This window comes from Rhagoletis pomonella, unplaced genomic scaffold (assembly GCF_013731165.1).
Source record: "Rhagoletis pomonella isolate Grant_MI unplaced genomic scaffold, Rhpom_1.0 Rhpom_scaffold_05136, whole genome shotgun sequence".
In the NCBI taxonomy this organism is placed as follows: Eukaryota; Metazoa; Arthropoda; class Insecta; order Diptera; family Tephritidae; genus Rhagoletis; species Rhagoletis pomonella.
Window position 1 is genome coordinate 1 of NW_023463680.1, and position 13,087 is coordinate 13,087.

The 13,087-nt window shown below is 39.6% G+C and overlaps 1 protein-coding gene across 1 annotated transcript; it reads left to right on the forward strand.

Moving 5' to 3' along the window:
* Positions 1–4: 4 nt before the first annotated feature.
* On the forward strand, positions 5–5,523 carry LOC118755019 (laminin subunit gamma-1-like; the record flags this gene model as incomplete). The annotated part of the gene is made up of 9 exons (XM_036489876.1): positions 5–45; positions 122–249; positions 313–617; positions 1,305–1,614; positions 2,049–2,460; positions 2,525–4,801; positions 4,887–5,094; positions 5,183–5,286; positions 5,341–5,523. Coding segments are annotated over 9 exons (3,939 nt in total), but the record flags the coding sequence as incomplete, so codon positions are not given.
* Between the last annotated feature and the right edge of the window lie 7,564 nt (positions 5,524–13,087).

A 13,087-nucleotide genomic window follows, 5' to 3' on the forward strand; every position in this document is an offset into this window, starting at 1 on the left:
TATACAAACTATGAATCCTAATCATAAAAATTGTGAATTTTGTAGGTGAGATTAAATCATAAATACTATATAATAATGTGATTGTACTTACAATATTTAATAAAACTTAAAATTCATAAAGATATGAAGATCACTATCCACCGTACCTCACTGATCTCCACGATCCACAGAACCCCACATGGTGGCAGTCCGAAACCATGTTTGAAGGTATTCAACATCCCAACCACGTTAACTTGACACTGCATTTGGGTAAGCCGCCAAAAGAATAGCATTTATACGCATCTTTACTGAAATTCGCACTTTACACTTCAGGAAAATCGTACGACATCACCTATGTGCGCATACTTTTCCGATCGCCGCGACCCGAGTCATTCGCTATTTACAAACGTACCTCGGAGAGTAGTGAATGGATTCCCTACCAGTATTACAGTGCTACTTGTCGTGACACATATTCTCTACCCGACTCGCGGGCTATCCTAAAGGGTGAAGGCGAGGCGCACGCGCTCTGTACCAGCGAATACAGCGACATATCACCTTTGCGTGATGGAGAAATAGCCTTCTCAACGCTTGAAGGCCGACCGAGTGGTATCATATTTGAACGTAGTGGCGAATTACAGGTTGAAAATTATCACATATACAAAATATTAACATAACCCCGTCGGGAAACGCACTAGTGCCGAACTTGTTCTGTACTACAGAATTTAAAACCATGACTAGTGCACATTAATTCCCTTTTGCATGCTAGCAACTGGCGAATTTAATATTGCGATGTCATGGGAAGTGTCAATTGCCCCCCGCTGCATCCCTTTTTCTATAGTTCCGAACTAATCCTCTATAGTTCAGAACCATTTCTAAAATCGACATAATGAAAGCGTATTTGAACAAAACAGACCCCAGACACATATCTATGTAAAGCAAACAAGCCCCACGCTGCATCCATTTTTCGATAGTTCCGAACTAGTTCTAAATTCGACAGAAAAGTTCTAGTTCGTTCTGCATCCCTTTTTCTATAGTTCGGAACCAGTTCTAAATTGGTCACCTTAGATAAATGTACATAGATTTCTAATGAAAAAAGTGAAATAAAATAGTTTTTTTTTAAGTACCACATTTCGCTGATTTTGGACTATAAGATTGGTTCGTTTTTGGCGATAACGATCTAGTACGGAACTACAAATTTGATTCACCAGTTCGCGGTTTCCCTGCAGGTTATGTACATACTATACATACATATAAACGTTTTCTGAGCGCTTCGTTCGAGCTCTCCCCATTATTCTCACTATTTAATCTACTGAGTTTGTTCGCAGGAATGGGTCACAGCCACCGACATACGCATCACCTTGGATCGTCTGAACACATTTGGTGACGAGCTCTTTGGCGATGCTCAAGTACTCAAGTCGTACTTTTACGCCATCTCCGATATTGCGGTTGGTGCACGTTGTAAGTGTAATGGTCATGCCAGCAAGTGTGTAGCTAGTACCGGCATGTATGGCGAACGCACTTTGGTTTGTGAGTGTCGTCATAATACCGATGGACCGGATTGTGAAAAGTGTTTGCCATTGTACAATGACGTCAAATGGAAGAGGGCAACATCGACAGAAGTCAACGAATGCAAAGGTAAGCATTGTGAGAGCGGAAGGAAGGGCTTCGCACTTCATTCCTCTTGTGAGAAATATGCAAAAACAGGATGATTTAGTTGCCATAATTGGTGGTGTAGTATTAGAATGCGTAGATCACTCACAGATGCCGTTATGTGCAAAGATGGGTTGAAGAAAATGGTGAGTCTGATAAGTATGAGCATCCACTGGACAAGCGAACGGTCAAAAATGCATTGCTGTCTTCTTTTCATTGTAACGATGTTGAGCTGGCTTATGGCATCCGCTATTTGGAATCAACCGACGAGTTATCATCACTGGGACTACTCCCTTGATACAAACATATTTAATTATCACGCAACAAACTGGTATTTCATAAACTGTAATAAATGACACTGGCACCAATAATAAAGTTAGGAGGAAAATTTAATTCTGAATTTGCATTTTACTTTTCAGCTTGCAACTGTAATGGTTTTGCTGACAAATGCTTCTTTGATGTACATCTCTTCAACTTAACTGGACATGGTGGCCATTGCTTGGACTGTCGGGAGAATCGCGATGGGCCCAACTGCGAACGATGCAAAGAAAACTACTATATGCGAGAAGATGGCTACTGTATCAACTGCAACTGTGATCCGGTCGGCTCACGTTCTCTACAATGTAATAGTCACGGCAAGTGTCAGTGTAAACCCGGTGTGACCGGCGAAAAATGCGACCGCTGCGACAACAACTACTATCAGTTCGGTCAACATGGCTGCCAGCCTTGTGGTTGTGATCCACGCGGCTCCGCTAGCAATATACCATCGTGTAATCCCGACACTGGCATTTGCCACTGCAAGGAAAATGTAGAAGGAAAGCGCTGCAACGAGTAAGCTACACTGCTAATATTTAAGTTTGTAGATTACTATATGATTATTTTTTGTTGTATGTAGATGCAAACCCGGCTTCTTCAACTTGGATATGACAAATCGTTTCGGTTGCACGCCTTGCTTCTGCTACGGCCACACGTCCGAGTGTCAAACAGCACCCGGCTACTCAGTAGTTTCGATCACCTCGAATTTCAACAAGCACAAGGAACGTTGGACTGCGATGGATATTTTCAACCGTGATGTGGATATCAAGTATAACCAGTACAGTCGCAGTATAGGCACAACCGCACAAGGCAACGAATACATTTACTTCCTAGCACCAGAGCGTTTCCTTGGCGACCAGCGCGCCTCCTATAATCACGACTTGAAGTTCAAACTACAATTAGTTGGTCAAATAGCGCCCAGCACCAGCGCTAGCGATGTTATTGTGGAGGGCGCTGGCACCAAGATTTCGCTGCCGATATTCGCACAAAGCAACGGCTTGCCCGACCAAACTGAGAAAGAGTACACTTTCCGCCTGCATGAACATCGCGACTACCAGTGGCAGCCCAGTCAATCGTCGCGTGGTTTTCTATCAATACTTTCCAACTTGACGGCAATCAAGATTCGCGCCACCTACTCCATACAGGGAGAAGCCATTTTAGATGATGTGGAATTACAAACGGCTCATCGTGGCGCTGCTGGTCAGCCCGCCACCTGGATTGAGCAGTGTACCTGCCCCGAGGGTTACCTGGGACAGTTCTGCGAGTCTTGCGCGCCCGGTTACAGGCATAGTCCTGCACGCGGTGGTCCATTTATGCCTTGCATTCCGTGCGATTGCAATGGTCATGCCGAGATTTGTGACTCAGAAACTGGTCGGTGTATTTGTCAACACAATACGGCCGGGGACAACTGTGACCAGTGTGCACGTGGATACTATGGCAATGCTTTGGGTGGCACACCATATGACTGTAAACGTTGTCCTTGCCCCAATGATGGTGCTTGCATGCAAATCAACGGTGACACCGTCATTTGCACCGAATGCCCTGTTGGCTACTACGGCGCGCGCTGTGAAATGTGCTCGGACGGCTTCTTTGGTGATCCAACAGGTCTCTATGGCGCGGTGCAAACATGTAAAGCGTGCGACTGCAACGGCAATGTGGATCCCAATGCGGTAGGCAATTGTAATCGTACCACTGGTGAATGTCTCAAGTGCATACACAACACAGCCGGTAAACACTGCGACGAGTGCTTATCAGGACACTTCGGCGATCCACTGGCTCTACCACACGGCCAATGTGACCGCTGTAGCTGCTATCCACCAGGCACCGAACAAAATCAGGATGGTATTACACAATGCGATCAAGTAACCGGCCAGTGCCATTGCAAACCAAATGTGATTGGACGTGAGTGCGGTGAGTGCCAGCCGGGATACTTCAATATTATGTCGGGAAATGGGTGTGAAAACTGCATGTGTGATCCTATTGGTAGTTACAACTCCACCTGCGACAAGTTCACAGGACAATGCTTCTGTAAGCCGGGAGTTTTGGGGCAACAGTGCGATCAGTGTGAAGTATACCATTACGGATTCTCCCAGGAAGGTTGTAAGCCTTGCGAGTGTGACGAAAGCGGCTCTAAAGGATTCCAATGCGATCAGTATGGGCAGTGTCCATGCAATGACAATGTAGAGGGTCGCCGATGTGATCGTTGTAAAGAAAACAAATATGATCGCCATCTGGGCTGTATAGATTGCCCGGATTGCTATAACCTCGTACAAGATGCGGCCAATGAACACCGTGCAAAGTTGCATAACCTTAGCGCGACATTGGATGAAATTGCACGTACACCCGTTACTAATGATGAGGAGTTCGAGGCCAAATTGAAGGCCGTGCAAGAAAAAGTAGACATCCTCTTAACCGACGCTAAGTATGGCGCAGGCGAAAGTGGCCAGACGTATGCTGAAGTATTGGATGATCTGCATAAACGCCTCAACAATATCCGCACTCACCTGGTCACCGCCGACGAGCTACAAGATAAGGCGAACGATGAAATCAAAAAGGCCAGACAAAACTATACCAATGCGCATGACATTGTTGAGGCTGCGAAGAATGAACTGCAGAACGCATTGAACTTACTAAATGATGACGGTGCACAGGCGCTGGCTAAAGCCAAAAACAAATCTGTAGAATTCGGTGTGCAGTCAGATCAAATTTCGGAGATATCACGCGAAGCACGGGCTTTAGCCGATCGCTTAGAATCGGAAGCGCAAGTCGATTTGGAGAATGCCAAGGATGCCAACGAAGCAGTGGAGAAAGCCTATGAGTTGGCGAAAAGTGCAATCAACCTTCAGCAGAAAGTAAGGTGAGTATAAAAGAGCTACAAAGAGTAAAGGTTTTCCCTATGGATAAGAGCTTTCATAATGCCACAAATAAATTCATACGTTTAGCGATGAACTGCGTTCAGAGGTACGTCTGGAGTTAAATACAGTCAAGCAATCGCTGACTAATGTAGCTCAAACGACCAAAGAAGCGTTGCGTAAAGCGAACGAGGTTTACGACGCTGCTTTAACATTGCTTACGGATGTCAATGGGCTAACTGCACCAGAAATTAATATTAAGAAGCTTAAGAAGGATGCGTTGGCAGCAAATGAAGACGTAAGCTAGTTTAAAAAGATATGTAGCCTCTTAAGAGTCTTTCCTACATACTTACATACATATGTATATGAGTTTGCAAATATTTTAGGCCGATCGCCTTTTGAAACGAGTCAACGATATATCCAACAGCAACGGTAACATATTTGCCGATTTCGATGAGGAATACGAACTAGCCGATTTGCTAATTCTCAGGTGAGTATCGATGCCATGAAAGTGGTTCATTTAATATTTTTCGTCCATTTATAGAGCAAACGAACAAAAACAAGACGATATCAGGCTATTAAAAACCGCCCAGGACGCACTTGACAAAGCTAGAAAGGCTGTTGAGCAGGGCGATAACACGCTGAAAGAAGCCAACAACACATATCACACTCTGGCAGGTAAGAACGGCTCCAAATAAAATTTTATTAGAGCACAGCACCTACTTATAGCCCGGACACGATGAAAACGACGAGCTACGGACCACAGCTGTTAAATTATTTTTCCACATGTTCTTATGTATATAATTATTTTGGCGATGACAGGGCTACGCGACGACTGTGGTTGTGGCCAGATTAGATCTATTTCCATTTTTCCCGCGACTGATAAGGTTCTTCCTCTTCTTTTATGTCAAACTCATACAACTTCATTCTGTCGCTGCCGCGTTAAAAAAATCATGTCGCCATCGACAAAAGGTTTAGATAATGAAGATAACAAATTGGAAGCTGTAGCTCGTCGTTTTCAATGTGTTCATCACTTTATTTGGAAGATTTATTTTTGTGTTTTTTAATCATTTTATATTTCATGTATAGCCCCAGAAAAAGGTTTAGTCATAGCTACCAAGATTCGGCTATACATAGTAACCTAATAGCTTAGTTGGATATGGCGAAATAAATATTTAGTTAGCGAAAGTCCGCAATTTCCATGAATCTTTAGTAGGGGGAAATAAAAAGTGTGTTAGTTGATACAAGTTTTCAAATTGCATAAATAAAAATTTAGTACATACATAAAGAGTTATTGATGTAAATAATACACACATACATATTAGGGATGTTTCGAATGTCATATTTTTCACATTCGCGAATGCGAAACACACCTCTACAACGTTAAATCCTTCCCCACACCAGTTAACTATCGCATAGTATTCAACAACCCAACAAATAGATTCGGAGGTACAACCCTTTTAATTCACCGATCTTTATAATTCTCAAACCTCAATATTAACTCCAACAAATTCGACGTCTCAGCAGTAGAAATAGAGTCTATAAAGAAGATAACAATCTTTTCAGTATACATCTAACCAAAGAAACCATTTTCCTTAAACGACCTTAACATCTTACACAGTTCCCAATATGCTAATACACTCATCACAGGTGATTTCAACAGCTGGAACCAGAAATGGGGCTCCTCGCAAAATAGCCGAAGAGGAAAAATTTTTTTATAATTCTTAGACCAATCCAACCTAATCTTACTCAACGACAACTCTCCCACACATTTCACAACTCACAATACTTTCTCACACATAGATCTTACCATTTGCTCACCCGATTTAGCACCCAATAGCTCCTGGAAAACACTAGACGATTTATACGGAAGTGGCCACTTCCCCATCCATATATCCTTTTTCTCACAAGCACTAAAAAATAAAAAAAAAACCCAAATTCAGAACTAAACTTGCTGACTGGAACGCCTATTAATTATCCACACTTCAAATTACCAACGAAATCGCAACTAGCACCAACACTAATAAATAAGCAGCGAATTTGAATAAAAATCTCACAAAGTCATCCCTCAAACGGCACCCAACCCACAGAAACGCAATGTTCCCTGGTGGAGTGAACTCCTAACAGAACTAAAAACTTAAAAAAACAAAGCGCTTGGCGAAATCTCAAAAATAACATTAACCAGACAAATGTAATCAATCTTAAAAAAGCAAATGCTTTATTTCGTCGAGAACTTAGAAAAAGCAAAAGGCAAGCCACAACTACATTTACATCAGAAACTCAACTGTCTACTCCCATATCCACGATCTGGTCAAAAATCCGTACATTCTGTGGCGTAATAAATTCCACATCAATACACAGGATACAAAATACACTTACAGGACGATACACTACATCAAAACTTGATATAGCCAATACTTTCGCACAACACTGGTCACAAATCTCACACGACTCATCTTTCAATCAAGAATTTACAGATAACAAATATAAAACAAGACAAATAAACTGCAATATCACAACAACAGCCAAACAAATAGAAACCGACATTACATGCATTGAACTACTGTCGGCCCTACAGACTAGAGATGGGCACGGGACTAAATATTTAATCTCGATCCCGCCCATCCCGAAATTGGATTTTTAAGTCCCGAACCCGCCCATCCCGACGTTTTTCAGAATTGTACCGCGGGTCCCGTGGGTCCCGATATCTACCTCTAAAACAGGCTACAAATGGACAACAAATTTAAACGATAGGTTGAGATTTCAGCGTGTGTGTCGTGGTTTGCAAACCGATCGAAGGTTAACAAAAATGTTCATGTCTTTCAAATTAATTTTAAATAATAAAAATAATAATGAAAGATCTGGCATCTTCCGATTATTTTGTTTTGCTTTGCTGTTCGTTTTCGTCTCAATAAAACATTAAAAGTGCATTTTCAAACATCGTTTTTAAGGAAGATTTTGTGAGTTTTCGAGGGTTACGGTTTTATCAGGAGTGTCGGGTAAGGATTTTGGTCCCGTCCCGCCTGCCATATTTTTACAGCTCTTCCCGATACCGCCCATCCCAGCCAACTTTAAATCAGTACCGTGGGTCCCGCTATCCCGCGCCCATCTCTACTACAGACTTTAAAAGGAGACACTCCAGGTTACGACCGAATAACGTCCTCCATGGTCAAAAACGCTTCACACACTACCAAACAAAGATTAACCCAACATTTCAATAACGTCTTCAATAGCCACATCCCCCAGTCATATAAATCCAGCTTAGTTATACCAATTTTGAAACCCAAGAAAAACAAAACAAATATTACTTCATATCGATCAATATCACTTAATCCCTGCATAGCGAAATTATTTGACAAAATTATTGCCAAACGCCTATGGTGATACGTAACCAAAAACAGTATCATACACCCCAATTCGTTCGGTTTTAAAAGGGGTAAATCGGTTACAGACTGTCTGATCTATGCCGAACCTCTCAAAAAGATGCCGTACATTCGTCATTTCCCTCGACCTCTCCAAGGCCCTTGACAGAATTGGCGTCCATACAATAATTGACCAACTCATAGAATGGAAAACAGGCCGCCCAAAAATAATCGCTTACGTAACTAACTTTATGTCGAACAGAAGAATACTACGCTCGAAAAAAGTCCAGTTCACTGCTTACGCCAACGAGTTCCACCTGATAATGGAACTAAACAAACAAAAACGCCAAACTTATAACCTAAGCGCACTAAACATAGTTTAGCTACACTGAACATAGTTTAAACAAAACGCAACTCTGCTATTAGTACATCACTGGGTGTCTTTCGCACGACCCCAATTAAAAATATGCTTATAGAACCAAACATACACACTATAGAACACAAGTACGAACACCTCACAGCTAAACTCTTCAAAACCCTTATATATTCCTACGATACACCAGTTTCTAAACTAATAAAAAATTACAAAAAGACCCAAAAACGTAGGAAAAATATAGCATCAGCCCTCAATAGAATAGTATCAAAATTCATCCGATTGAACCTCTCCTTTTATACCAAAAAACACAACCTAGAACAAACTGGAAACGCCCTACTAACCTTATCATCACCTCCCTCAAAACTAATAATAAATCCGACACGCCTAAGTCCATATACAAAAAAGAATTCCTGGAAATCGAAGAAAAATTTAAAGACCACATATTTATCTACACCAATGGCTCACAATCAAATAAACTTTCAACCTATGCTATAACAACAGGCACCACCATACTCAAATCCGGAGTTCTACACCTCTAGTCTAGTTTTAGATTCAATAAAAATACTTAAAGAAAAAAGAGGCAAATTCATCATCTGCTCAGATTCGCTCTCAATATTGAATTCAATTTCTAATATAAACAGCCACGACCAGGGGCGGCGGAAGACGTGGGTATGGTGGGAAGTACTACCCACCTGAAATTTTTAAAAGGTGGGTATCTAGCAGGGATGAAAAATGGAAATTTCAGATTGTACCTAAAATCATAAAATAAATGTACCTAAATGAGACAGATTGTACATAAAAAAAGTTACATCATTCATTTGTAGTTTTTTTTATAAATTTTATTTAAAACATGAATACAAGGATGGATGTACTTTAAACATGATTAAGTTTTTTTTTTAACTGAGCCTATATCTATAGACTATAGTCTAATGGGAATCGGAGAAGCGTTGTTTTTGTCAAAAACCAAAAACACACTTTGCGAAGTATACTTCTTTATCCAGCAACAAGACGAAAAGTCTGCCAATTTGTCCGATTCCTTTTAATAGGTGCAACAAGTGTAGAGAAAATAATCAAATTGCCGTAAGTAATTTCGAAAGCATTTTAAATATATTTCCAGAAATCAAAAAGCGAATATGGGTTAATAATAATAATTGTACCTAAAATCTACTGACTGTACCTAATGTACCTTTAAGTCATCAAACGTCGGAAAAAGGTACAATTGTACCTACTTTTCATCTCTGGTATTTACCCACCTTAAAATTTTTTAGAAGAAAAATAAGTCCAATTGTAAGAGTATTTTCGGAAGATATATTATGAAATTTTTGACCAAGTTATTTGCTTCCTGACAAGTAAATTTTATACTGAATCGGCAACGTTTTATAAAACTGTAGAAAAGTTCATTCTTGGTGAGACAGTAGATTTGAAGAAAATGTCACGTTTTATAATGGTAATTTTGACGAGTGCAAACTTAATAGCGATAAAGATATATCTCTGTGCATAATGAGGTGCACAGAGCAAAATCCCAGAACTGTGAAAGATGTTGTGCTTCATTAGATTACTTGTTACAATTTCAGGGTTGTAATGCTCTAACGAGAGGAGCTGTTTCTCTTTTGAGTAGGGTGAAAAATTATTTGCGCTCGACAATAAACCAAAAACGGCTCAAGCATGTAGCAATATTGCATTCTTATCCATGCATGACTTCATTTCTCGAAATTCAAAACGAATGGCCCTGTTTTCACAGCAGAAATAAAATTTTTTCGAAATTTGATTAAATGATAATTTCCATGAAATATATGTATACATATGTACATAGTCTGCCTTATCTTGAGTTTCGCCCGAAAAAAAATCACCCGAAAATTTGTCATCTGCCCATAGTAAATACATAGAAACCAAAAGTGAACCGGCTCGGGGAAAATGAAACTCATGATAAGGCTGTATGTATGAAAAATAAATGTATTATACACGAAAAAATAAGTTTTTCTAAGGAAATCTCTTAACCTTCTCAATTACATCGGCAACCTACTTCCTTTACCTGTATACTCTTGTCACAAGCAGAACTACCCATCCGGTCACAGGGCGTTTCGCCGCCCCTGACCACGACCCATAACCAAGCTCCATCAGATCCCTTCTAATCAAGTATAACCCAAAAATAAAACTTCTCTGGATACCTGGACACTCTAACATTAATGGTCGCCTGCCACTCACAACTACTCCAAACACGAACCCAAAAGATATTACACAATTCATAAAAAACGCACTCCAAATAGAACATCAAAAACTTCTGCCACTAGCATTCAACTGGTATCAACAAGACTCACTTACACGACTAGGCCAAATTAAAGTCATAAGGCTCCGACTAGGCCACACTAAATTCACTCACCTGTACCTCATAGACAAAAACACTTCGCCGCTCTGCCCCATTTGCCAAATTTGCACACCAATATCCACACAACATATCCTTGAATTTTTCCCTTCTTTAACACCACTAACAGGTATATTCTGCGCTGGTAATACAAACCGGTAAATAAAGTTCCTGTCAATTTTTAAACCCTTTTCGCATTCTGTGTACTCTTGTAACCGGTAAATTTTGTTACCATCTCATAAGCTGGTAACAATTTATTGCCCCGTGATATATGCAATGCCAGGATTTGCACAATTCTTCATAGCTGAATTGCTGAATATTTTAACTGCATTACCAACGTACCTAGAATCGCGGTGACAAGAACTGGTAACATTTTTTGGTAATACAATTTTCCGGTTACAAAATCTTCGGTAACGTGCAGAATAGACCTGTAAGACAACAAATCTTCCTCAGCGAATCCCCTACCGAACTACTCTCCAACCGGAACCTAGAAAACATGCAAAAAATTATCCTATTCCTTAAACTATCCAACCTTTACCACCAAATATAAAAATTTAATTACAAACATAAACACATACACTATACCCTATAAAGAAATGGAACAACATGTATCTAAGTACACTAATATGCTACATACATACATATGTATAAACTGTCACAATTACATTCCATAGCCTTAATTTTTACAAGCTTTTATTTAACTTGGTCATCCCGCGGAAATCGCGGAAATTTCCAATCGATTTTAAACTAACTTCCCGACAAGTTAGAGACTTGAAATTTTCAGCATAGTTCCAATCACCATGACAATGCAATTTAAAATATAAATGAATTCCCTATTTCCCATTTCTTTAAATGAAATTAACTGCTGCTATATGTATGTATGTACATACATATGTATGTTTATACAAAACGTAAGCAAACAACATTTTGCTTGCATAGTCTTCTGTTCTCTTTCATTGCAAGTTGAATTATTTTAATATCTATTGCAAAATTTTGTACATAAAATAAAATACAACTTTTTAATATACAACTTTTTATATATATACAACGCTTTTATAAATGGACTAAAAAAATAATATTTCCTAGTCACATAGAACTTATATAGATAACTTTTGATTTTGAAATTTTAGCAGAAGTCATTATAAACCATTTATGAGATTGAAAATGAAAAATTTGAAATTTGAAAATAATTTGCAAGAATCTCCACATGTACAACAAACATACAACCTAAATGTATACTATGCACTTAGCTTTAAATTTTAACATTTTCGCAGCTCCCTATGTTTATCTTCATCTAAAGCAGGGATCACAAGATTTGTATATTTTAACAGTTACAGAGTGGTGTTGTTTGAAAGTTGTTATTGAGCTAAACTCATTATTTCTAGACAACACCACACTGTGACTGCCAAAATGTACAAATCTGTACAAATGTACAAATCGTGCGATCCCTGCTTAACAGTTTCTTTACAGCGTGTTCACTACTGCTACTAATAGCAGAGCGTAAGTTTGCCGGCGTAACTATGTAGGATAGTTTTAGGCAGTGGTATGATAGAATCTATTGTGAATTCCTTGGTAAGATAAAATACCGGAAATTAGTTTGAATAAATCAGCTGTTAACCTTGGGATATTTCTATACGAATTTCTGTAGAGCACCTACCGGGTGTGTGGTTTGTACTTGATCTGAATGCTTAAATTAAATAACACACCGATTTGTTTCTGAGTATGCTCCTAATTCGTGACACATTGGGCCCGTTCATATCGTCTAACCGTAGTAGACTGTTTGTCCTAGAAACGCACAGTTGAGTAGTTCCGCTCAGTTCAACAGTTGCCAACTTTCCGCCATTTTTCCATCGTACAATTTTTTCGCTACCCGAACTCAACGTGTTTTGCTCAGCCTAAACAGATGATCGAAAAGATTTACGCCGCTTATATTAAATGTACTACGCTCATAAATGGAGAGTCAGCCCTTAATAAAAATATTATGTCTTGGTTAAATAAAATAAAATTATATTCAACAATTTTTATTGAGCTCGAGGCCGTTTTTAATGAAAAAGTTATTGTGGAAAAGCAACAATAATTTGAAAAAATGGTAGAAGTGATAGCTATTTCGGAAATCACCACATTTCCTCATCATACTTCTTTCAGTAGGATTCGAACCGACGATCCCACTGACTCAGCCAGTTGCCTACGC